The following is a 23,057-nucleotide window of genomic DNA, read 5'->3' on the forward strand; positions in this document are numbered from 1 at the left end:
AATGCACTGCTCTATCACAGATCTACAGGAACACAATTTTTGGTTTACCACTCATGTAAAGTATGGTTACTCTGATCTTAGGAGATATATGCACGTATATCACTGAATAAAGAAATATAGTTTGATTAATTTATATAATTTCTTATTCAGTATGCACATACACTTTTAAAAAGTGGTGCTAAATAGCATTAAAAGCTCATATAGGAAACATTTTTAGTGCTATAGCACACATGAAGAGCCATATGCAATGAAAAAAATTATTTAACTCAATTTTGCAATCAATTTTTTAAAGCTACATTTAAACAAAAAAATTTTTTGTTTTGTTTTGTTTTTCTTATTTTTTTATTTATTTAGCTTAAATAAATTGATTGTGACCACTTACCTTAAAAATATATGAGTAAATGAGTCAATTGAATAAATATTTTTTATTTTTTTGTGTGGGGTGAAATAGCACCACTTGTGGTGTAGAGCACTACATGGTACTACAAAGGTGCTATATAGGTGCTTTAAATGGTTTCAATATAATTACAAGCCAGTGAACCACTTTTAGTTTTATTTAGCTACATTTCACAACACACTTTCAGAAAAAAGGTACAAAAGTTGTCACTGGGGCGGTACCTTTTCAAAAAGTTCACTTTTGTACCTAAAAGGTGCATATGGGTACTTCAAAGATACATATGGGCAGTGACAACTATACAATGAGAGTGAACAAGTGCATTTGCCCTATGTTGACATGGGAAAACAAATATAGTAATGATTATTAAAGAGACAAAAGTGTTTTAGTGGTTTATTTAACAAGTTACAACTTTGCTTTTCTTTGGCACATGTAATTGTGGTTACACATGAAGGTCGTTCACAGTACAATGAGATCATTTTGTTACAGTACATTCTTGTTCAAATACCCCTTGCAACACATAGAGGAACTTCAGTGGCCTTTGTCATGAGAACTGAGTTTCTGAGAATGATGAGTGCATGTTCTCTTACCGGCTCAATACAGATTTTAACTGATATCTCTGAGGCCTGTATGCCCTCATCTAGCCTAACAAATACAGTACTTTAAATCACATATGAAAAGGTTTACACAGAAATAAGAAATGGCTTGTTTTATGGCTAATTTTACATAAAACATATCCAGTGTAACTTTTCAAGTCAGACTTCTCAACATCCTCTATATTGGGTGCACGGCATAAAGTTAAAGTGCTTGCAGCATACATATAAAAATTGCTATGATCATATATAATCATATAATAACTTGACTCATACAGGGAAAAAAAATCTTTGCAAAACGTCACAGTTTACTAAGCATGTACAGGCTCATTAAAAGAGCAATGGCCATTCCTGTGAATAGAAAATATAATCAATTTTCAATGATGAATAGACATTTTTTATATTTTAATGAACAGATGACAACTGAAGCTTGCATACCTGCACAATCCTGTTGTACACTCTATATTGTCCTGGCAATAGGCTCCATATGGTTTGAATGCCATTATTCGCCACAGAGGGGACATGCGTGCTATCCGGTGCGGTATATGAGATTGCAAAAGATCAGTTTGTACCTCTGTGCTCACCACTGGCACACTAGATACCTAAACACACATTAGGAAACCTTTAACATACTGCTTAATAATAAGTTCTTTATACTTTTTTTTAAAGATTTTTTACATCATAGTCATCCTGATATCACACATTCTCTATACTAATATAAAAATGTCAGAAAAGTTTTAAACCCACCCGAAGTGTCAGCACAAACAAGAGCAACAGGCAAAATCCAAATTTTGCATGGTTGAGGTGTTGTAGATGCATTATGGTGTTTTTTTCCTAAAAAGGAAGCTTTGTCTGTGTGTGTAAGAGATCAGATAAAGCTGTGTAATATCACTGACCACTGTATTTAACTTACCTCGCACCCTCTCTCTCTCTCTCTCTCTCTCTCTCTCTCTCTCTCTCTCTCTCTCTCTCTCTCTCTCTCTCTCTCTCTCTCTCTCTCTCTCTCTCTCTCTCTCTCTCTCTCTCTCTCTCTCTCTCTCTCTCTCTCTCTCTCTCTCTCATCACTGTGTCTCCTGCTCTCTCGCTCTCCACAAGGCACATGGCCTGATAAAATCACAGGTTTAGTAAATATTTGAGAGTTTACATAAGCTTACATAGGCATTAACGTTTAATCATCTTCTGAGATAGGTCAATGGCAGTGAATCATTAAAGTCTCTCAGAACTCCAGCTCTATATGTTCAAGCTTTACAGTGGGTTTTTTTTCATCTCATCAGACTGTTTAGTAGAAAAAATAAATGCTCTGTTTAAATACAATTTACATTTACCCAAAGAATTTGAGTAATATGTAAAGCATTTCATTTAATATTTCCAGGTTGTCTCACTGATTGTTCAAAATCCTAATAAAAAATGGCATCAAAAGTTTATACTAGGGATGCACCGATATATCCTCCTAAGCATTTATTCCCATTTATCAGTTTAAAAGCAGCCTATGATCAGGGCAGACTATATTCTGGCCATCAAATTTCTATTTTGAAATCTTATAATGTTAAGTTATTAGGATTAGAGGTTTGTTGGGAATTATTTGAGAATGGAGATCAAAAAGCTTGCTCATCTCTTTCACAATGCATGAGAGACATTTATTCTGAATGAACAGGTCATCAAGTTCATTCAGATAACATGTAGACAGTCCATACAGAGATATGCACATCCTCTTTTCTTATCTTTGAATCCATTAATGCATCCAAAGATAATGGGCAAGTTAGAGAGATAGTGCTTTATTCATGCATTAGACTGACTGATTAGCTTTGAAAGTCACATTTTTACATTCACTGTATGCTTATAGAGTATTTCATATAATCATTGCAATAACAGTAAGTGTTTTATTTTGTTGCACAAAAATAAATTTTAACTAATCAATATCTGCTTGCACAAAAAGTGAAAAGGACATTTTGTAAAAGACTTTGTTTGGCTTTCAGGTCTTTGAATAGTCCAATATGCAATTTTGAGGGTTAAAATGACATAAGAACATACAAAGTGGATCTCACTTGGTAGCTGTGATTGAATCTCTAAGCACGCATGAATATAAAACTTTCACCCACTGAAAAATGTAACATGATATTTTGAACTCAGGGTTGATGTGTAGGGTGTATTGAAATTATAGGACAAATAGGGTAGTTGTCATAAACGTTGTATTGAAAAGTTGGCATGTCCTGTGCTGATACACATTGTCACCATATTTCAAAAATTATTTTTGAGAATTTTAATCTTTATTAATATTGATCATGCCTTTAGTGAACTCAGTTTTGCATGTCAGCATGTTTAATGTTTATACTATTAAATACTCTAAAAACAAACGGTGCTAAATAGCACTAAAAGTGGTTCTTGACTCGTAATCATAGAGGAACCATTTTAAGTGCCATATAGCACAGATGAAGTACCTGTGTAGCACCATATAGTGCTACGTAGAACCGTAGGCTATGTGGTGCTACAGTGGTGCTATATGACCCCCATATGGTTCTGCATAGGTACTTCATAGGTGCTATATAGCACTAAAAAATGGTTCCTCTATTATTACAAGCCATGAGAACCACTTTTAGTGCTATTTAGCACTGTTTGTTTTTGGAGTATATGTGTAGTTTTTTGAGTTTAAAATAAATAAGTGCGTTACAAAATCAATTACATAATATATATTCATATACTAAATTGCTAATACAGAAAAAGTCCATGCCCAGCCTCAGTTTCTCACCTGACAGATGAAAGTTCAGTATATGTGCTTAAACAGAATGATCTGGTCCTCAAAATCTGTGTATTTAATCAGCACAAACAGAAATAACCTCCAAAAATATTTGTTTGTTTATATTAGTCACCTGGGCACTGTTTGTGTATGTGATGTCCTCTTTTAATTTGATGATTTTTGAAAGGGAGCAGTCCTGATCTTTGATGGCAATACAAAGTCCATAACACGTAATCACTGGTGTCCATAAAATTTGCTGAAGGGTTAAAGCTATTATTGGAAACTGATGTCCATTTTTATTTATTTAACTCAGCCTTTTTATTATAAATGCTGTTTTTTAATATATTAGTATCTACTATATTTTATATTAAAAAAATCCAAAAATAAATCATAAGTGTAAGATTTATATTTTAGCAGGAGAATAATACTACTCTATCACCAGCAGATGGCAATATTTATCTGATTTCAGCGCCTGTTTACAGCAGTGTTAGGGGTTAGGGGCCCATTCAACAGACTAAAGGGGACCTCAGGATTTTAGGGTTAGGGTAACTATTCGTACAACAACACAATCATTAAGCTACATGTAAAGCATCAAAATATATGTTTTTTAAATGTTTTATACACCTTTTTAAGCAATGCCAAGATCTAGGATTTTTTTACTCACTGGAAATTGTGGATATGGAGGCTTCACTGGGGACAGTGTCAAAGACGGTTAACAAGACTAAAATATCCACTGATATATAGAGTTTGGCGAATGTTATTTTTCAGAACTCGTTAACAATTATAATTTTTATTATCTATGCTTGCTCTTTCTTTTTAAGTCGAGTAGTATTTTGTACAATCTATTCCAGTCAGACAGTGTTCATCGATTCTCATCTGATTGTTATCGTTACTCGATTATTGATGTCTGTCGGCGCCCCTACGTCATAAGCATCTGAGGCTGGGTGACATAACGTAGCAAACAAGGTAAATGTTTACTAGTTTCACTTTAGTGTCATTCCGGTTAACCTGTTGTGTTGTTAACTTTTAAATATGTAATGGAGCATTCTAGCCTGATAGTATTAAGCCACCGTTATTAAGTTTATTTAAAGACCGTTTGTTAGCAAGCCGTTTTCTTTAGCTATCCCGCTAATCTGCCTATGATGTATTTTTAAGATTAAATTAATCTTCGTAGTTTCTCACTGTTGACAGCTCTATCTGGTTTTGCATAAGTGTTACTGGTGATGTTTCTAGGCATTGTGCATATTTTACATGTTATTTGGCTAACGTTAGCTAGTTGGCTAAGCTAAAATGACTTGTATTGTATTCCAAGCTTGCTGATGTCATTGCTTGTGGTTTACTAACTCAGCAACCTATGCTGGCATCATGACAGTAGACACACAGAAACTGTTGATTTAAATCTATTTTTTGAATAGATTTATCGCTATTAGGACTTAAATAACAATGTATATATTCGTAGCACAACTCCATCCAGAGTCATATAACAGTTACTTATGAAATGACTTCAAGATGTAACGTTAAATGTTGTAGCTTGCAGTCATGTTACTGTTCAATCTAGATGTGTATGGTAAACATTAATAGTAGGGGTGGGTCCATGTCAAGCTTTAACTTTAATGGAATCTCTTACGCTCAGGTCAAAGGACATTTCTATGTCTGAGACTGTGTGGAGGAAAGATGGAAAACACAGGCTATTGCAGCGAGAGCTTCAACAGCCTCCAGAGTGGGACCAGCGATGAGGATATGGTGGAGATCGCCGGAGCAACACTGGACTTCTCCAGCACGGATGACGTGCCTCCTCTGGACCGGGACTTTTGCTCGGGTAAGTGTCACATTTCTTTCTGGGAATAACAACAACAGCTGTGCGTATTTCATTTATCTCCATGGCATAAGACAAAGAGGACTGAAAGTGGCTTCAATGATAAAATTGAAAATGATGTGGGGTGTTTGAATTTAAGTCAGATTGTTTATCTCATGTTTAATTCATTTTTATTGTCATTCCCAAGAATCTCATGGTTTTTGCCTTTTCTCCCATCATTTGATATAGGTTTAGGGGCAAATGTGTAATGTATAGGTCTCAAGCGTTTGTGCATCTGTGAGAAAATAGTGGTGAGAAAACGCTGAGGTCACAACTTTGGTATTTGCCACCCCCCACACAGAAAAGCCACGACAAATCTTTTTATCAGCGGGATCAAAGTTTCCCCTCTAGGTTTATCTATTGTGGCTAGTTTCATATGGTGACTGGTGTCAGGTTTACATCCATCCGTTTTCCTTGAACATCTTTTGTGTTTGATATCACTTACTTTGTAGGGTGCTTTTGTTTAGTCTTTAGTCCTTCAATAGTAGTATGTGGTTAGGGACTTCCACGCAGCATATGTGATGTCATAATGTTAACATTTTGGGTGCAATGTTGATATTTTAACTTGGTGTGTGCTTACGCTTCATTTCTAAAAAAGATGACAATTATTAACTGTTGCTGGTTTTATTGCAGTGTTTTTCCATTGTGCAAGTTAATTGCCTGGCACTTGTTAAATCTTTGGTCATAAAAGTCATGTGAAGGACTGGACAGAACTGGACTGTGCACCACCATAAATGTGAATTGACTAATGTGATGATCACTAGGACATTCTCCCTGAGGCGTCACAGCTTGTTATTTGTATTTTTTTACCCCTTATCTGTTCAGGTGGTTCATATGGAGGTGTAGACGGGCCCAATGGGGTTCCTAAATTGATGGATTTGCTAGATGAACCGGTGCCTGGGGTGGGCACGTATGAAGACTTCAACACTATTGATTGGGTCCGGGAGAAATCCAAGGATCGGGATCGCCATCGAGAGGTTACGCTCCTGAATTACTCTTAACCCAAACACTGTATAAAAGAGTTTTCATATTAATTTCTTGGTGACAACTTTTTGACTGTAGAGTATATTTTTGCATTTGGCAAACGCTTTTATCCAAAAACGTGTACTTATAATTAGGGGTGTAAATTAGACAGTTCATTACGATTCGATGCAAAATCGATTTTTCCGCCAGCAGTGCAATTTTTGCCGATACATCAAACACTTCTTCGATGCCATGACAATTTGATCCGATTAGTTTTTTTTTTTACGTGCCTATTTTCTATTAGGTGCCTATTAAGCAGTTACATTTTACTTAAAAATGCAAACATCATACATGAAAATTGCACAATCCCTGTTCCAATTTAAACATTTACAAAAACAAACTAACAAAAATACACTTTTTTAAAATAAAGAAAAATGAATAATGAGGGGCAAAATGTAACATAAAATCAAGCTTATGGAGGCAACAGTCAGTCTTTCAGTATTTTGTGCCAAAATGTGCAATGGTGACAATCACTGAGGTAGTTTTAGAAAAAAGGTAATTAAATTGAAAAATAAATTAATATAAAAAATAAATTTGTTAAACTTAAGCATTTGATTTGACAACATCAGATAAAACAGTCAAACAATTCTGCAGTGGTCTCTTTTGAGAGATTTTTCTTAAAAAAAAAAAAAACTTATCAACATGCGGGAGAGAGGACACTACGTTTTGCATGGACAATATCACCTGTAGTCCTAAACACACGCTTGTCTTCTGTCTCTTTCGCTGTGTTTTCACTGCTACAACCGCTTTGATGCTGCATCGCATCAACTTACTGATGCTAGCAGATGAAAGTAAACAAAAATGCGCGCTTTGGCAGAAATGCATAGATGGACGTTATGTCAAGGATTGAGGACTGTTAGGAATGTTAGGTCACCAGGGGTAGCCAGTGACTTCTTTTTCGGGCGCACAAATTTAAAGCTCGTCAAAATATGTGTTTAGCGTGTCATGTGAACCTACATGCATTACGCGTCATGTCAAAACATGTGCCTGGTGCAGACAATTCGAAGAGGTTAACGAAAAAAGAATTCTTGTGTTTGCCAGATACTGGCTTAATCTCATGTGTAATCAGAGTTTAGTGTTACATAAGTGTCTTGTGAGTATTTTGTAAATGTGAGAGTCTCTTTTATCATAAACACTTTTAATGCATTTGCAGCAGGCACATATTTTGACATGGCCAGGTTCACATGACGCTCGGAACAGAAGTCACCGGCCGCCATTGGTCACACAACTAAATGCAATGTTGTATTAATCCTTTGTATTTGTCAGAATGTCATCTGGAATGAATCATGGATGAGATAAAAATAAGATTTATATAGAAAGAATTAAAGTCATAACAAATCATCTCAACTTGGTTGTATTTATTTGTGGTCAATTTTGCTGTATGTTAGATTGCTACTAAGAGTAAAGAGTCAACATGGGCTTTGATGAAGAGTATCAGTGATGCTTTCTCTGGCTGGCTTCTCATGCTGCTCGTGGGGCTGATGTCAGGTTGGTTCTTCTCTAATTTTTAACATTTAACTTTATAAAAAATCAGTAAACCAGTTGTTACTAAGGCTGCATGATGTTGAAGAAAAATGCAATGTGCAATAATTTGCTGATGTGAGATATGATATGCAATATTATGCTTCAATCATGTTTGTTAACTTCATTAAAATATATTCCAAAAATGTGTGCCAGTCTCTAACCTAAAACTTTGATTTGCACCCCTATGAAGAATTATTGCTATATGCATATATTTCTGTATATTGTGCTGCCCTAGTTAACATAATTCTTTCATATATGTATCTTCTTGTATGTTCCAGGTGCACTGGCTGGTGGGATTGATATCTCTGCTCATTGGATGACAGATCTAAAGGAGGGTGTGTGTCTAAATGGCTTTTGGTTCAACCATGAGCACTGCTGCTGGAACTCTAATGAGACCACTTTCCAGGATAGAGACAACTGCCCTAACTGGAAAAGCTGGGCTGAGCTCATTGTAGGTACCAATGACGGGCCTTTCGCTTACATCATGAATTACTTGATGTATGTCTGCTGGGCTCTGCTTTTCTCCTTCCTGGCTGTGTCTTTGGTCAGGGCCTTTGCCCCCTATGCATGTGGCTCTGGAATACCTGAGGTAAGCAAAGAAGTGTAATATTTAATCACTGCCTTGAAGGCTTTACGTGACATTTCTTTATAAACCGAGTTTATGCAATCATAAAATGTTCTTTTTAGATCAAGACCATACTGAGTGGGTTTATCATCAGAGGTTATCTCGGTAAATGGACTCTTATGATCAAAACCATCACCCTAGTGCTGGCCGTGTCATCTGGTCTCAGTCTGGGCAAAGAAGGGCCTTTAGTCCATGTGGCCTGTTGTTGTGCTAACATCCTGTGTCACCTCTTCACCAAGTACCGCAAGAATGAGGCAAAGAGACGAGAGGTATAGTGAGAAGATAAAAAAGTGGACATATTTTTAAATAAAAATAGCTTAATAAGACTTAAAGTATTGATGATTTAGCGAGGGAGGTGGTTACTCTTAAGTAATACAATCTCCTTATGTGTTTTGCTCTAAAAATACATTTGTTGTTACATTTTTGCGGCTTCATACTGAGGACATTCTGGTTGCCTGTTTTTGTGGTTTCGTGTAGTAAAATAATTCTCAGAATGTTTTCTGTTGACATCAAGACGAGACCAAATATTAGATCACATATTATTTTTACAGATTTGTTGATTCGTCCCTTTTCTGTGATAAGCACAGTGTATTGTTGAGCTGTATTTTTTGGTTTGTATGTCCATCAGGTATTGTCTGCTGCAGCGGCCGTTGGCGTGTCAGTAGCTTTCGGCGCCCCTATCGGTGGTGTTCTCTTCAGTCTGGAAGAGGCAAGCATACTCTTAACCCTTGTTGTTTCTGCACATCTGTAAATAGAGGATTGTGCCCCATCTCAATGTTTCTAGTGTCAGTACAAAATCTCACCCAACGTTCTCCTCTAGGTAAGTTATTATTTCCCCCTGAAGACGCTGTGGCGCTCTTTCTTTGCTGCGTTGGTGGCTGCTTTTACCCTTCGCTCCATCAACCCGTTCGGTAACAGCAGGCTGGTGCTGTTCTACGTGGAGTTCCACTCTCCGTGGCACCTTCTAGAGTTGATACCCTTCGTCCTATTGGGTATATTCGGAGGAATTTGGGGTGCCTTTTTCATCCGTGCAAACATCGCGTGGTGTCGGCGACGAAAGACCACACGGCTGGGCCATTATCCGGTCCTGGAGGTGCTAGTTGTAACTGCGATTACAGCTGTGCTGGCGTTTCCCAACAGCTACACTCGTATGAGCACCAGCGAGCTGATCTCGGAGTTGTTCAACGATTGCGGCCTGTTGGATTCCTCGCAGCTCTGTAACTACGCCAACATCAGCGTTACTAAGAGCAGCAGTAACGCTCTGCCCGACAGACCGGCAGGGCATGATGTCTACACAGCCATGTGGCAGCTAGCACTGGCCCTGGTCTTTAAGTTGCTCATCACTGTGGTGACATTCGGCATGAAGGTACGTCGCATAACGTAGAGACAGCCGAATAAACAATGACATTAGATGTTTTACAATAACTCCATGTACCCCTTTAGGTACCTTCAGGTCTCTTCATCCCCAGTATGGCCGTAGGTGCGATTGCAGGCAGACTACTTGGTGTAGGTATGGAGCAACTTGCTTATTACCACCATGACTGGATTATCTTCAGAGGCTGGTGCTCACCAGGAGCAGACTGCATCACCCCAGGCCTCTACGCTATGGTGGGCGCTGCTGCCTGCTTGGGTATGAGTCTTCAGTGTTACGCTAAGTTTGTCATCAACATTGTGTGTTTTTTTTTTTAAGGAAAACACTACCATTTTTTAATTTTTATTATTTTCTTACCTCAACTTAGACAAATTATTACATGTGCACTTTTAATCTTTTTACAGCGCCTCATGAATGTGTTAGCATTTAGCCTAGCCCCATTCATTCCTATGGCTCCAAACAGGGATGAATTTAGAAAACTTTCATGTTTTCCCTATTTAAAGACTGTTACATGAGTAAATATGGTGGCACATAATAAAACTTTTGTTTGGAGCCATAGGAATGAATGGGGCTAGGCTAATGCTAACACATTCAAGAAGCGCTGTACAAAGATTAAAAGTGCACACATTAAAAAAAAAACCCCGATATATCTTACCTTCACAGGTGGTGTGACCCGTATGACCGTTTCCTTGGTGGTCATCATGTTCGAGCTCACGGGCGGTCTGGAATACATCGTGCCTCTAATGGCCGCCACTATGACTAGTAAATGGGTGGCAGATGCCCTGGGTCGAGAGGGTATCTACGAGGCCCACATCCGTCTCAATGGATACCCCTTCCTGGAGTCCAAGGAGGAGTTCAGCCACAAGACTCTGGCCATGGACGTGATGAGACCTCGACGTAGTGACCCACCTCTCTCCGTGGTGACGCAGGATGGAATGAGCGTGGAGGAAGTCGAGGCGCTCATCGCTGAAACGTCGTACAGTGGTTTTCCTGTGGTGGTCTCGCAAGAGTCTCAGAGGCTTGTGGGATTCGTGTTGCGCAGGGATTTGATTATTTCTATTGGTAAGAATATATTACACTACAGACTTATTTAGGAAAGAAAGTTGGGCTTGGGGTAAGCTTGCTACACCATGTGTTTGTAGAAATAGTTGATCGAAATTGTACTGTGTGTAATGCAAAAGGAAATTTTGAGAATAATGTCTTAGCTGCTTTTATAGGGATAGGGTCAGTCAAGCTCCAAATACGCACCATAAATGTAGCCTGTGTGACTTTGATGTTATATTTGGTCTTTTTTGGAGCCTGACAGTCTGTGTAAATAATCACAGGATTTTCATTGTTGGTTAAGTAAACTATTCCTTCCGAAACCTACAATAACTAATCCCTTATTGTATTTGTATGCAAGTGGATTGTATGTCTCACAGTTGGTTTGTTATTCTTCATCTCCCTCTGGCAGATAACGCTCGACAGCGTCAGGAGGGTGTGGTTAGCCCTTCCAAAATCTTCTTCACTGAATACACACCTCCACAACCACCCAACAGCCCTCCCCCATTGAAGCTTCGTGGCATCATGGATCTGAGCCCCTTCACCGTTACCGACCACACCGCCATGGACATCGTGGTGGACATATTCCGCAAGCTGGGCCTGCGCCAATGTCTCGTCACTCACAACGGGTAAAACTATTAGTCGAGCGCATATCAGATTAATGCATATATGCATTGTGTGCACGAGTAAACAGCTCAATATAATTGTGTTTTTTTTCCGACAGGCGTTTACTGGGCATTATCACCAAAAAGGACATTCTGAAACACATGGCTCAGATGGCCAACCGAGACCCTGACTCGATTCTCTTCAACTGAACTGCCAAACTGGATGTTTGATATCCCCAGTTTGAAACCATGTGTTGGGAAGAAAACATCAGTCTGGCCAAATGATTTGCACTATAGAACTGTCAGTACTGGATTAGTGTCCATTCACACTGTGAAAACCATTTTGTTGAGCCTCACTGGTGCAGGCAATACAAAACTTACAGAAGCAACACGTTTCTATGCACTCCAGCACATTGGGACCGAGTCAAATCCGAGCGCACCCGAGTACTGGTCTGTGCAAGTAACCAACCTATCATAACATATCAAGACTTACATAAGTTACCACACAGGTAAAGAATAAAGATTAAGCTCAGACTAAATCAATTACAGTCCTAACACTTGTAGCATTGTCCACCTCTATAGCATTAATCTCTTATTATTCCTGCAAAATACGGATGTTCACCTACATGGCCTCTGTTGGATCATATTAGTCAAGCCCAAAACACATCTTTTTACTTTGTACAACACTATTTAGTCACAAGTAATCAGTGACGGATGTACATTGCACATTTCCTTGAAGTTCTCATGGTTTCAGATATGTTACTGATGTAAAAGTCAAACTGTTATTTGTTTACATGTTAATTTTACTTTTTTCGATTGCATGAGCACTTACAAATATTCCATCATCTGAAAATTCTTAAGCAAAATGCTAGCATTAAGGTTATATTTTAAGGCAGGACATAACATCTTGTGTGCCTGTTGTTTTTCCATTTCTGATGATTTAAAAATATAACCATGTTTTCAAAATTTTGGGCTGTATTTCACTGAGCAATTATTGTATGACAAGCATTTTTTTATTATATCTTTATGTGCAATTTTCTAAATTAATAATATTGTTATGATCAGCTGCTTAAAGGGACACTCCACTTTTTTTTTGAAAATATGCTCATTTTCCCGCCAATACATTTACGTTAAACATTTGATTCTTACCGTTTTGGAATCCATTCAGCCGATCTCCGCATCTGGCGCTAGCACCCTTAGCATAGCTTAGCACAATCCATTGAATCTGATTAGACCATTAGCATCGCGCTAAAAAATAACCAAATAGTTTCTATATTTTTCCTATTTAAAACTTGACTCTTCTGTAGTTACATCGTGTACTTAGACCAATGGAAAATTTAAAAGTTGTGATTTTCTAGGCAGATATGGCTAGGAACTATACTCTCATTATGGCGTAATAATCAAGGACTTTGCTGATGGTACCATGGCTGCAGCAGGCGTAGTGATATTACGCACTGCCTCAAAATAGTCCCCTGCCATTGAAAGTAACCAAGGGGACTATTTTCGGCTGCTGCGAGTTTTAAACAGGAAAAATATAGAAACTCTTTGTTTATTTTTTTGCGCGATGCTAATGGTCTAATCAGATTCAATGGATTGTGCTAAGCTATGCTAAAAGTGCTAGAGCTGAATGGATTCCAAAACGGTAAAAATCAAATGTTTAACTCTAGAGGAGCTCGAAAATGTGTATATTTTCAAAAAAGTGGAGTGTCCCTTTAACATTGCGTGCACAATACATTTGTTAAAACCAGTTAGTATTAGGCATTTCCCTATGCAAATTCTTTAATGGATTTTGAATCATATAATTACTTTTTTAACTCAGACCATAAATTTGACCAACCTATGAATTGCTTTTGCTATCACAAGAGCGCCCTGATATTGTCATATAATTCATATTTGTATCATTTTATTCCAGTGCATGTTAATATGTAATCTGAGCATGCAAAGTGTTGTGTAATTTTCTTGTATGCAGTACTTGCCCAGATTGTTCCATTGTAATGTTTACAGCCTGCATTTGTCTGGGTCAGCAACTTTAAATCATTTGCTTTTCGCTGCATACAACACCACTATACGTTTATAAAATCATACAGAATTAAAGCATTATAAATCTTTATTAACAGTGCAGGAAAGTTTCAAACCCAGTAGGTTATGTATTTCTGATTCATTTTTTTTTCTTTATCGGCATCCGCCACTTCATGACAAAAACATCTTATCAGAAAATGGCATTATTGTGTATTAATCATTGTAATGGTTCTCTGCAATAATTGTTTTGGGTTAATGTACTCATTGTTTTAAATTGTGTATACTGGTCGTTTTTTTTAACATTGTCGTTTATGCATTAGTGTTAAATATGAATGTCACATTATCCATGTAATTTATTCATAAGCGCTACATAAAATACAATATTGTAACTTGCTCTTCAGTGTTTTTTTATTACGGTTTGAAATGTAGGTGATGTACACACCTCAGTTTTATTGTCTGTGTGTGATCTCAGCGTTACTCATCGACTGTCTACTGGATCACATTTGAGATTATAATGCAAGCAGGATATGCTCTTGGCTATAATTAGGAATGAGTGAGAAATAAACAGGTTCTTCGAAAAGGGTTTACTTTTGATGGTAAGTACAGTAGAAGATAAGATTAGTCATTCATGCATCATGTCAAAACTTTGTCGTACCCGCATCCTTTGACTTTTATTGTTGTCACTTTAGCTGTGGGTTATGGTAATCTTTGACAAAATCACTTCAGACATCAAGGCTGTAGGTTTGACTCATGATGGCTGGTTTTCTTTCCCAGAAAACAAATGCCTTTAATTAAATGGAGTCTCCTGGAGACTTCTGGTCTAAGATCAGTCATGGTCTATATAGAAAAGAATGAACAACATAAAGGGTGTAACATTAAAAAAACATAAAGAAGTGCTAGTGCATGAAAAAAAACTACTAAAATGTTTTGAATGTTTTTCTGAGTACCAGCTTGCACAATCCTTACAAGTCCTGTTAGTACATTTGTTAAATTGAACCATTGTGTTAAATAACTGAGGTCCTTATACATGTTTTTAGGAATTTAAAGGTCACCTAATATGGTTATTTTGCTAAATGTAATATTAGTTTCCATAAAGTGCCTGTTAAGTGTAAGGTCCAAATACCCTATAAATAATTTATTATACCCATTTTTGGGTGCGCAGGAAAAAGGTGCAATTTTGTTTTTGTCTCTTTAAATGCAAATGAGCTGCTGCTTCTCCCTCTGTTTACTGTTATCATACACCATTTTAAATATGACAATCACCTTACTTCATTACTCATAATGAATGTGTGGCAACGAATTATGTAAAGAAGATTTCAAATAGAAATTATGACCTAGCTGTGGTCTTTGGACGGTTGTGGGCGGGGCCTGTGCAAAGTGACATCAGTTTGCTAAGAAAACGTCAACCGCTTGTTCAATGAGACTGTTGAAGTTTTATGGGGAATTAAAAAAAGGAATAAGCAGATATTAACATTACAGTATGGTTGTGTACACACACAATTATCTTCGAACAACATATAAAAGTGAATTTCTCATTTTAGGTGACCTTTAAGAAAACACACTTTGAAATCTGTCATCACAAAGCCCTCCCTTACATTTACATTTATGCATCTGCCAGACACTTTTATCCAAAGCAACTTACAGTGCATTACAAGTTATTCAGTTTTTTTAGTTTGTGTGTCTCAGGGTTCAGACCCATGCTAATGCAATGCTCTACCACTGAACTATACAGGAGCAGTTATAATCAGTCCATCCAAAAAAAGTTCATATATGCTCAGTGAAAGGAGAATATCTTACTTAAAAATTTCTAAAAAGTCTATTTTAACATCATATGTGCAGCTGTAGATGCTGAGCTTTCTTCTCAATGTAGGTCAATTCACCATCCTTGCGTCACACGATAATTATCCAAACACTGCTTCCATTAGTAAAGAATGTGAATTTTTCGACATATCCGTCTCGTCGCATACAGAAGTGAATTGGTCATAAGAGAGTTATTTGAAAATGCCCAAAGGCAGTATAAAGCCCCTTTACACAACGTCTCTGTGCTTCCCCAATTCATCGTTCCCATGCAAGGCCTCCAGCAGAACCCATTTCCCTTCCCTTGAATTGAAACCACAAGCCACAGCTGTGGCTCCCTCAGAGGTCAAACAGGAAGGCCCCAAAGTAGCTGGAAGAGTCTTCTGCATACACAGCTGTGGGAGAAGACACAGATATGAAGATCTCATCGCCCGCACGGAGTTCGAACAGGCCACCCTGGTAGACGGAGTGAAGGGCATTCTCACTGTCCGGGGACCAACATTTGGTACCCACACCCTTCAGGAGCTGTATCGGCCGGGCGTAGGCGGTCTTCTTGTAAACGCACTGCACCACCTGGTGGCTGACAGAGGCGGAACGGTAGTCGTCGCTGGAGAGGGTGAGGTAACGAAAATAGACCTGGCCGTACAGGTAGTAGCGGCCCGCGCGTGGGATGCGCAGACGCCCGTCGGACACGGTCATGTTGTGGAGGTGCGAGCCAAAGCTCTGGTTTCCCCAGGATCTAACAGGATGCCGGCAGGACTGGTGAAGGTCCGTCTGGGGGATTAAAGTTGTGGTACCTGGGATAGTGAAGAAGGAGATTAAAGATTTTGTAGGATCATTTCAGTGTAGAGCAAGGTTTCTCTATACTGCTTCTGAAGATCAACATTACTAAAAGAGTGCAACCCTGCTTCAACACACATCCATATTACAGTACTTCATGTGATCCTACAAACCTTGAACAAACAGATTAAGGTGTTTGAATGGAATTAAGGGCTTTTTCTCCAAAAAAGTTAATGGAGCTATTTGTGTCCCAAAGACCTGTTAATTATATACTTTAACAGGAACATACTTTAGATGCTTTACTGGAAAAATCTCAGACTTTGAACTTAAGGCTGGATCATGATGGATCTTACTAACCTACAACCTGTTTTGCAGTCTGGGCAAGTCTGCAGATTTTGGCAGTCAAGGACGTAGGGTATATTATAAGAAATACTATATTCAGTATGGGGAAATAAAAGCATTTTTGTCCACTATTGTTAAAAAACAGCCGATGATCAGGGCAAATTAAATTCTGGCAATCAAAAAGGGTGGAAAACTCATACTGTGTGATTATTTTGAATTGGGTCACAATAACAACTGAACTACAGTTTGTACGCTCTGTACATTTAGGATATCATGATATAATAATTTTAAACAAGAAGTATAAAGCAAATCTATCGGTATCCATCGGTATCTGTGGATGACATTCTAAGTAAAGATGCACCGATCTATCGGCCAATAATCGGTATCTGACAATAAAACCGATTTTCACACTATCGGACTGATATCCTGTCAATCAAAAGAGAACAGGAAAATGCAATGAATTTGAGTTCTGTGTATAGACCGTTTCATCGGACGCACATGGTTTTTCGCGTTTACACATCTGGACGGAGCTTAAAGGACAACACTACCGTTTTCAATATTTTACTATGTTCTTACCTCAACTTAGATGAATAAAAACATACCTATCTTTTTTCAATGCGTGTATGTAACCTTTGTACAGCGCTTCGTGAATATGTTAGCATTTAGCCTAGCCCCATTTATTCCTTAGGATCCAAACAGAGATGAATTTAGAAGCCACCAAACACTTCCATGAGGTCGAATACATTATACATACATGGAATCGAATACATACATTTTATACATTATATAGTACAATTTTACACAGTAACGTTAGCTCAGTATAGTTTTTTATATGCTTTAGCTATGATTTGAACTAAGGTAATCTACTTGTTGTTTATTTTGCTTGTTATCCTAAATAAAATCCTATAAAAAAGGACTATGTTGTAATTTATTCTTTGCGGAGCTTACTGGAAGTTAACTGTGTTCCACGAAAGCCATTTGTTTATGTTGTTACTGCTGAAACGTCTATAGAAAATGTATAGAAACATTAGTTTAATGTTCAATATTAATGGTTAGGGGTGTCACGATTCTCCAAATCCTCAATTTCTAGGGTCATTTTTCGATTCTCGGTTTTTACTTTTTTTTGAAAGCACAAAAAAATGCTGCCAGTGGAAAAATATGGTACATGCACATACCTGATAAACAAAACTTCCTGTCAGTCAGATGAACATTCCTCTCAGTACTTTGGACCTTAAAAATGCACTTTTATTACCGTCAGACGAGATTGTGAGACTCTACCACAATAATTAATGTTTAAATGCTGTTTTCATAACTCTTAAGCAATTGAAATAAGTTCTTGTGAAACTTAAACAGATCTCAATTCAGAGAAACGACCGGTCCTGACACAGACGCTGCTCTGCTGTGCACACGCGCGTGCTCTGATTGAGTTCAGCTGAAGGCAGGAGGCACTTGCTGTTTTTGTTTCCCATGTAAAGAGCAGCTCGCGTGGTGTCTCCCGCATCTGCCATGCTATCTTTTGACTGGCTGAAGCTAGCGAAGTTAGAGAGGGTTGACTCGCAGCACTCAACGCATGTATTTTTTATGACCGGACGTGACATGGGGCGTGGCAGCATCGACAATTCCCTCAGGTTCAAGGTTGTGACTTCGATTTAAAATCGAAAACGTGACACCCTTATTAATGGTCATGAATAAATAACATTCAGAAAATCTTCAGAATTTAGTTAATGCAAGTTAATATAACCACCAAATGGTCAAATATCAATCGGCTAACAGTATTGATGGAAAATATGTATTATTTTCTAATTTTAAGTAATTGAATATTTGTTTTCGGCAGAGCAATTTTGAATTTGTATATACATCCCTAATATATTATATTATATTTTAAAGGATATATAATATATATATATATATATTTATAAAATATCCTTTAGCATAATATATCAGAAAATAATCTTTTCTATGTTGCCAAACTCTTTAAAACTTTTAAAAGCAGAACCATATATCCTGACAAAGAACCATTATTTTTAAGTGTGCATTTTAAAGTTGAAAACCAAGTTTGGGCTAGTAGACATCACTACAGTTATCTCATCTACACATTGTTTTACTATGTAGAGGCTGTGGTGCATGAAAAAACACGGTCCATTGATTTCTTTTGCTTTTCAGGAATGTGGGGAACTCTACTGAGACTTGTTTGTGACCACAAAGCATTTGCTGCACTTTTTTTCTGCTGTTTTCATGCAGGCTATCAGTTCATAAAAAGTCTAAAACATTTTGTTATTTTATTACATTTTTAAAACAGGCACTTTCACTATTCTGAATGATATGACTCAAATGTGTGTCAGAAACCAAAAGGATTTGTGCTTATATAAGTTTACAAAGACAAAACTTACCCTGAAGTCCACTGTCTCTCAGAGTGAGATGAGCGGATGGCCGTGGGTTGCCAGTGGTGAGTAATTTCGTACGAGGAGGAATCGCTACTCTCTCTGTGAAAAAGACAAACCAAAAGTACAAAATGTAAACAATGAGCAAACCAGATACAGTAAATAAAAAAAAAGCAAAATTGAACATTTTAAATGGATGGTTTTATGTTACCTTGAAAAGTTTGTTTTGAGATAATGTTTTCTGTGACCTAAAAGAAAGCAGAAATTCTTAAATATAGATTTGTGACAAATGCAACTGCACAGACTAAACTCTCAAAACTAGACATTAAAAAACACTAGACATTTTTTTTTTGCTATAATAAAAGAGATATCCATTTTCCATACCACTCAGTCTATCTACACTTTCAGAAAAAATAACAAAGCACTGGGATAATCTCATTTAAAAAGGTCCAAATATGTACCATTTAGGTACAGATACAGTATGTATACATTCGGTACCAATATGTACCTTTTCAACTTCTTTGAAAAGATTACTTTCCCAGTGACAGCTTTTGTACATTTATTTTTGAGAGTGTAGGGCCACAGAGACTGCTAGAGCATATCTCAACACACCTCTTGCCTTTTTCCAAATATATGTTGTTAAAATATTACAACAGGCGTTCGGAAATGATCATAAAACCTTACACATAAAGCTGGACACAGAGCAGTATGAACTATCCCAAGTAATTTTCCTTCATGTCATCATTTAGGGTTGGTCTTTCCTCTCAGGAACTTCAGATAATAACAGACACTGTGTTTCTAAAGCTCCTCACACGTATACAGTCCGACTGAAGTGCAGAGTCCAATTTTATGGAAACAATATCGAATGGTAGAAATCTGAGTATTGCAAACTTATCAAAACAAGCCACAGAACCAATGCCAGGTTTTTCTGGGACTCCAGAGTGGAAAAAATATCTAAACTACGGCTGAGAGAAGAGAGGTCTCATGAAATGTTATTTATGCGGAGCTCAATAACACTGACAGGACGTTTAAATGCAATAGGCCCCCCCAATAACGCATGTGAAATACATTTTACACTCTTAAATATTAAAGGGCGTACTTCACTTGTAATGAGGAAAACTCATATATCTACAGTTGAGAAAAGACAGCGCACATTATTGCTGTATGTCGGGTCTTGGTTAAATATTCCCATTTGTTTTGTCTTTAGGTTATAACAGCAGGGCTTTGTGTGTTTTCCAGAATGCTTCCCACCGCTCAACCCTGCCATGTGCTTATGTCTTAAGGCCTTTAGCTCCACATGCCATGAGAAATGTAATAAACAGACTAAATCCCAGTGCTCCAACCACAGCAATGTCATCTCTGATCACATGCAGAGCATGCTTGGGATGTGCTCGCACGCTTGTTTCTTGCTTCAAGCAAAAGCCTAACATAAATTTATGTATTTTGGTATTTTGTAGATTTAAATGATGACTTTATCCATTTCATTCATTTATACCTTAGAAATGTAGGCTTTGAGTCCTTCTGCAAGTTTAATGCAGGGCTCTCCAAAAAGCTGAACGAGTTCATCGGGTACCTCCTGCTCTTTTTCCAGAGCGTTCAAAAGACCAAGACATCTCAGCTCCTCCGTCACACCCTGATTTTGAGCCTAAGGATGACAAAAATTCTCAGGTCACAACTGCTATGCAAAATGTCCACAACCAAATTATGCTTTGCGTAAATGTAATAAACGGTCTGTGAAAACCCACCTAAAGTCATTTGTTTGTGTGATTTACAGTTTTTTACTTAAAATCATCCTACATAATGTAAATATAACCTTGATTTTGTAAAATCAAACTTTGATGCTCCTAATCTCATTATTAGATGATGAGACTTTAGCCTGGATCTTACAGACAGGGTCACAAATCTGCTGGTATATTAAAATAATATTAGACATTAAAATGAAGGTCAAAGTGTGAATTGGCCTGTGCTGGTGATCCTGCAGCAAATAAATCTAAGAGAAAAATATAACTAAAATAACAAGTTTATAGAAAAGAAGAAAAGAAAAACATAAGATGATGTTAAACTTTTTTTGTTTTGAAGTGCCTGTCACTGGATAACTAAACTGTGGGTACAGATATCTGTCTTCTCCCTAAATACTGTGGTCAAAATTTTGGCAGACTACTTTTGTTTTCAGCCCCCCATATGTATTGTGTCTAACTCATCACGTGCACTGGCAAAACCCTCCTCATTTTGAAACCACTGACCTTCAAAACCTGATAACAGAGATGATAAGAAAGTAATTAATATACTAATTAAATCTGACAGCATTATCATTGCTTAGTTTAGTTAAAGTTTCCAGTTATGACACCCAACTTAGTAAAGCAGTGTTTATGAGTTTCCTAAACCACCTCCCAACTTGCAAACAGTTTGAATGTTCACTGACCAACGCTATCTCATGGCAATACATATTTTATGAGTTGGCTAATTTGTATTAGTTTGTACGACCACATTTGTACATTTTTGTACGATTTGCCTTCGCCCATGTGACCTGGGGTTTCGTTATTGCATTTTTTATGATAATCATGCATTTTTGCATGATTAACTTCATATGAATTCATACGAATTAGACAACTTGTAAAATTTGTACTGTTGCACTGGCTTAACTGGTCGAATACTGCGTTAGCGGGGCAAAAGGTTATGGATCCAAGGTAGGACACAAACTGATAAAATGTATAGCTTGTAATGCACTTGCTTTGTTTGTGTTGATTTAGATAAAATGTCTGCCAAATGCCTAAATGTAGATTATGTTGTGATTATGTTTCCATCATGATAAAGGAAAAATGTATCTGAAAATGTGCAGTGCAACTTACCAGAACATTGCAAGACTTCATAGTTTGACAACTTTCCCACGCAGTACATAAAAGAAAGTGTCAGGATACAAAAGGAACATGCCAAAAGCTCTTAGGGGTGTTGAGGAATGCATGAGATAATTACAATACAAGTTCAGAGAGATCTGTGTCTTTATGCCTCTATTAAACACAAGGGTATAGATTTGGTTTGAACACTGGGTAATGTGTCAACTGCACATATTTTATTAATCACTGTATTGGGAAGCTTGTAATGGTTAGATTTGATTATTAGGGGTTCCCTGCCCCCATTATCCTAATTACAATGCCCCTGGCCCAACACAAAAGACAAAAGATGAGAATTTATTTGTAGTGCCTATGACCCAATTCTCATGGCAACATATCAGCAGCTAGAAAAAATGATATCATGTAAACCTGATACAGAAATGACAACATGTCAGCCTGCAGGGTAAGACAGATCTGTAATGCAATTTGCTAATGACCATTATTATGTCCTAAGTCATTATAAAATGTAATCTTTATTTAATATTTGGTAATAATGGCAAAAATGAAAGATAAAATAAAGTTTTAAATTTTAACCTAACTACTGTAATAATACGCCGCCCACGCAATATTTCAAGAACAAATCTAATCAAAAACACACATGGTTGCATTATGGTTTCGTACCTGTGACACTGACATATTCAGGTATATGAAGAGTCCTGTGGTCGAAGCAACCTGAAGGACGATCACGATGACCACAACCATCGTCACCCATAACCTCGACGGTACTTCGAGACGGTTCTTGGGCTCGATCATGATGAATGAACTCGACTCGCTGCTTACAGACTGTAAATATTCAGAGTTACTTTCGGATCCCGCTGGGTTCCGATCCAGCGATTCTAGCACGCGCTGAGGAGGGGCCGGGGAGCCCATGTCCATCACACTTTTAATGACCCTTTTTAATAAAGAAGTTTAATTTCGCCTACCAAATCTCAGAGTATAGGCGAGGTGACCCCTTGGTAAATCGCAAGCATTTCATCTTTATGAGTTTGTTTTCCTGTAAATCCTGCTTTAAGTCACTGATGAAAAGACGGGGATTGCGCGAGGCGTTTCTCTCCGGAGCTGCTCCTTGAGTTTGACAATG

General features: G+C 37.6%; 3 protein-coding genes across 4 annotated transcripts; 1 reads left to right on the plus strand and 2 right to left on the minus strand.

Moving 5' to 3' along the window:
• Window positions 1-774: 774 nt before the first annotated feature.
• LOC135776465 (liver-expressed antimicrobial peptide 2) lies at window positions 775-1,888 on the minus strand. The gene is made up of 3 exons (XM_065287199.2): window positions 1,735-1,888; window positions 1,426-1,589; window positions 775-1,338 (listed from the first exon to the last, which is right to left on the minus strand). Exons 1-3 carry the CDS (start codon window positions 1,804-1,806, stop codon window positions 1,299-1,301), a joined length of 276 nt encoding a protein of 91 aa, XP_065143271.1. The 5' UTR covers window positions 1,807-1,888; the 3' UTR covers window positions 775-1,298.
• Window positions 1,889-4,456: 2,568 nt separating this feature from the next.
• On the plus strand, window positions 4,457-14,174 carry clcn5a (chloride channel, voltage-sensitive 5a). Of its 2 annotated transcripts, XM_065287201.2 has the most exons (12): window positions 4,457-4,687; window positions 5,355-5,540; window positions 6,402-6,553; window positions 7,988-8,087; window positions 8,402-8,712; window positions 8,811-9,017; window positions 9,377-9,457; window positions 9,569-10,114; window positions 10,192-10,378; window positions 10,784-11,182; window positions 11,574-11,790; window positions 11,886-14,174. In XM_065287201.2, exons 2-12 carry the CDS (start codon window positions 5,396-5,398, stop codon window positions 11,974-11,976), a joined length of 2,436 nt encoding a protein of 811 aa, XP_065143273.1. In that variant the 5' UTR covers window positions 4,457-4,687; window positions 5,355-5,395; the 3' UTR covers window positions 11,977-14,174. The 2 variants fall into 2 exon arrangements, with proteins under 2 accessions (XP_065143273.1, XP_073668719.1); XM_073812618.1 differs by lacking the exon at window positions 4,457-4,687 and having other exon boundaries at window positions 5,226-5,540.
• On the minus strand, window positions 13,584-23,057 carry tnfsf10l3 (tumor necrosis factor (ligand) superfamily, member 10 like 3). The gene is made up of 5 exons (XM_065287202.2): window positions 22,598-23,057; window positions 20,581-20,730; window positions 19,297-19,333; window positions 19,095-19,187; window positions 13,584-16,379 (listed from the first exon to the last, which is right to left on the minus strand). Exons 1-5 carry the CDS (start codon window positions 22,850-22,852, stop codon window positions 15,922-15,924), a joined length of 993 nt encoding a protein of 330 aa, XP_065143274.1. The 5' UTR covers window positions 22,853-23,057; the 3' UTR covers window positions 13,584-15,921.

This window comes from Paramisgurnus dabryanus, chromosome 18 (assembly GCF_030506205.2).
Source record: "Paramisgurnus dabryanus chromosome 18, PD_genome_1.1, whole genome shotgun sequence".
Taxonomy (NCBI): Eukaryota; Metazoa; Chordata; class Actinopteri; order Cypriniformes; family Cobitidae; genus Paramisgurnus; species Paramisgurnus dabryanus.

Bases quoted from the DNA above. Each gene is read 5' to 3' on its own strand.
- LOC135776465 (XM_065287199.2), bottom strand. From the start codon at position 1,806: ATGCATCTACAACACCTCAACCATGCAAAATTTGGATTTTGCCTGTTG. The intron at 1,590-1,734 runs GTGGGTTTAAAA...ATGTGTGTTTAG, and splicing joins TGTTTGTGCTGACACTTCGG to GTATCTAGTGTGCCAGTGGT. The intron at 1,339-1,425 runs GTATGCAAGCTT...TTCTATTCACAG, and splicing joins TGTACAACAGGATTGTGCAG to GAATGGCCATTGCTCTTTTA.
- clcn5a (XM_065287201.2), top strand. From the start codon at position 5,396: ATGGAAAACACAGGCTATTGCAGCGAGAGCTTCAACAGCCTCCAGAGT. The intron at 5,541-6,401 runs GTAAGTGTCACA...TTATCTGTTCAG, and splicing joins GGACCGGGACTTTTGCTCGG to GTGGTTCATATGGAGGTGTA. The intron at 8,088-8,401 runs GTTGGTTCTTCT...TGTATGTTCCAG, and splicing joins GCTCGTGGGGCTGATGTCAG to GTGCACTGGCTGGTGGGATT.
- tnfsf10l3 (XM_065287202.2), bottom strand. From the start codon at position 22,852: ATGGACATGGGCTCCCCGGCCCCTCCTCAGCGCGTGCTAGAATCGCTG. The intron at 20,731-22,597 runs GTACGAAACCAT...TGTCATCCTTAG, and splicing joins TGAATATGTCAGTGTCACAG to GCTCAAAATCAGGGTGTGAC. The intron at 19,334-20,580 runs GTATAAATGAAT...GCTTTCTTTTAG, and splicing joins TCAAAGCCTACATTTCTAAG to GTCACAGAAAACATTATCTC.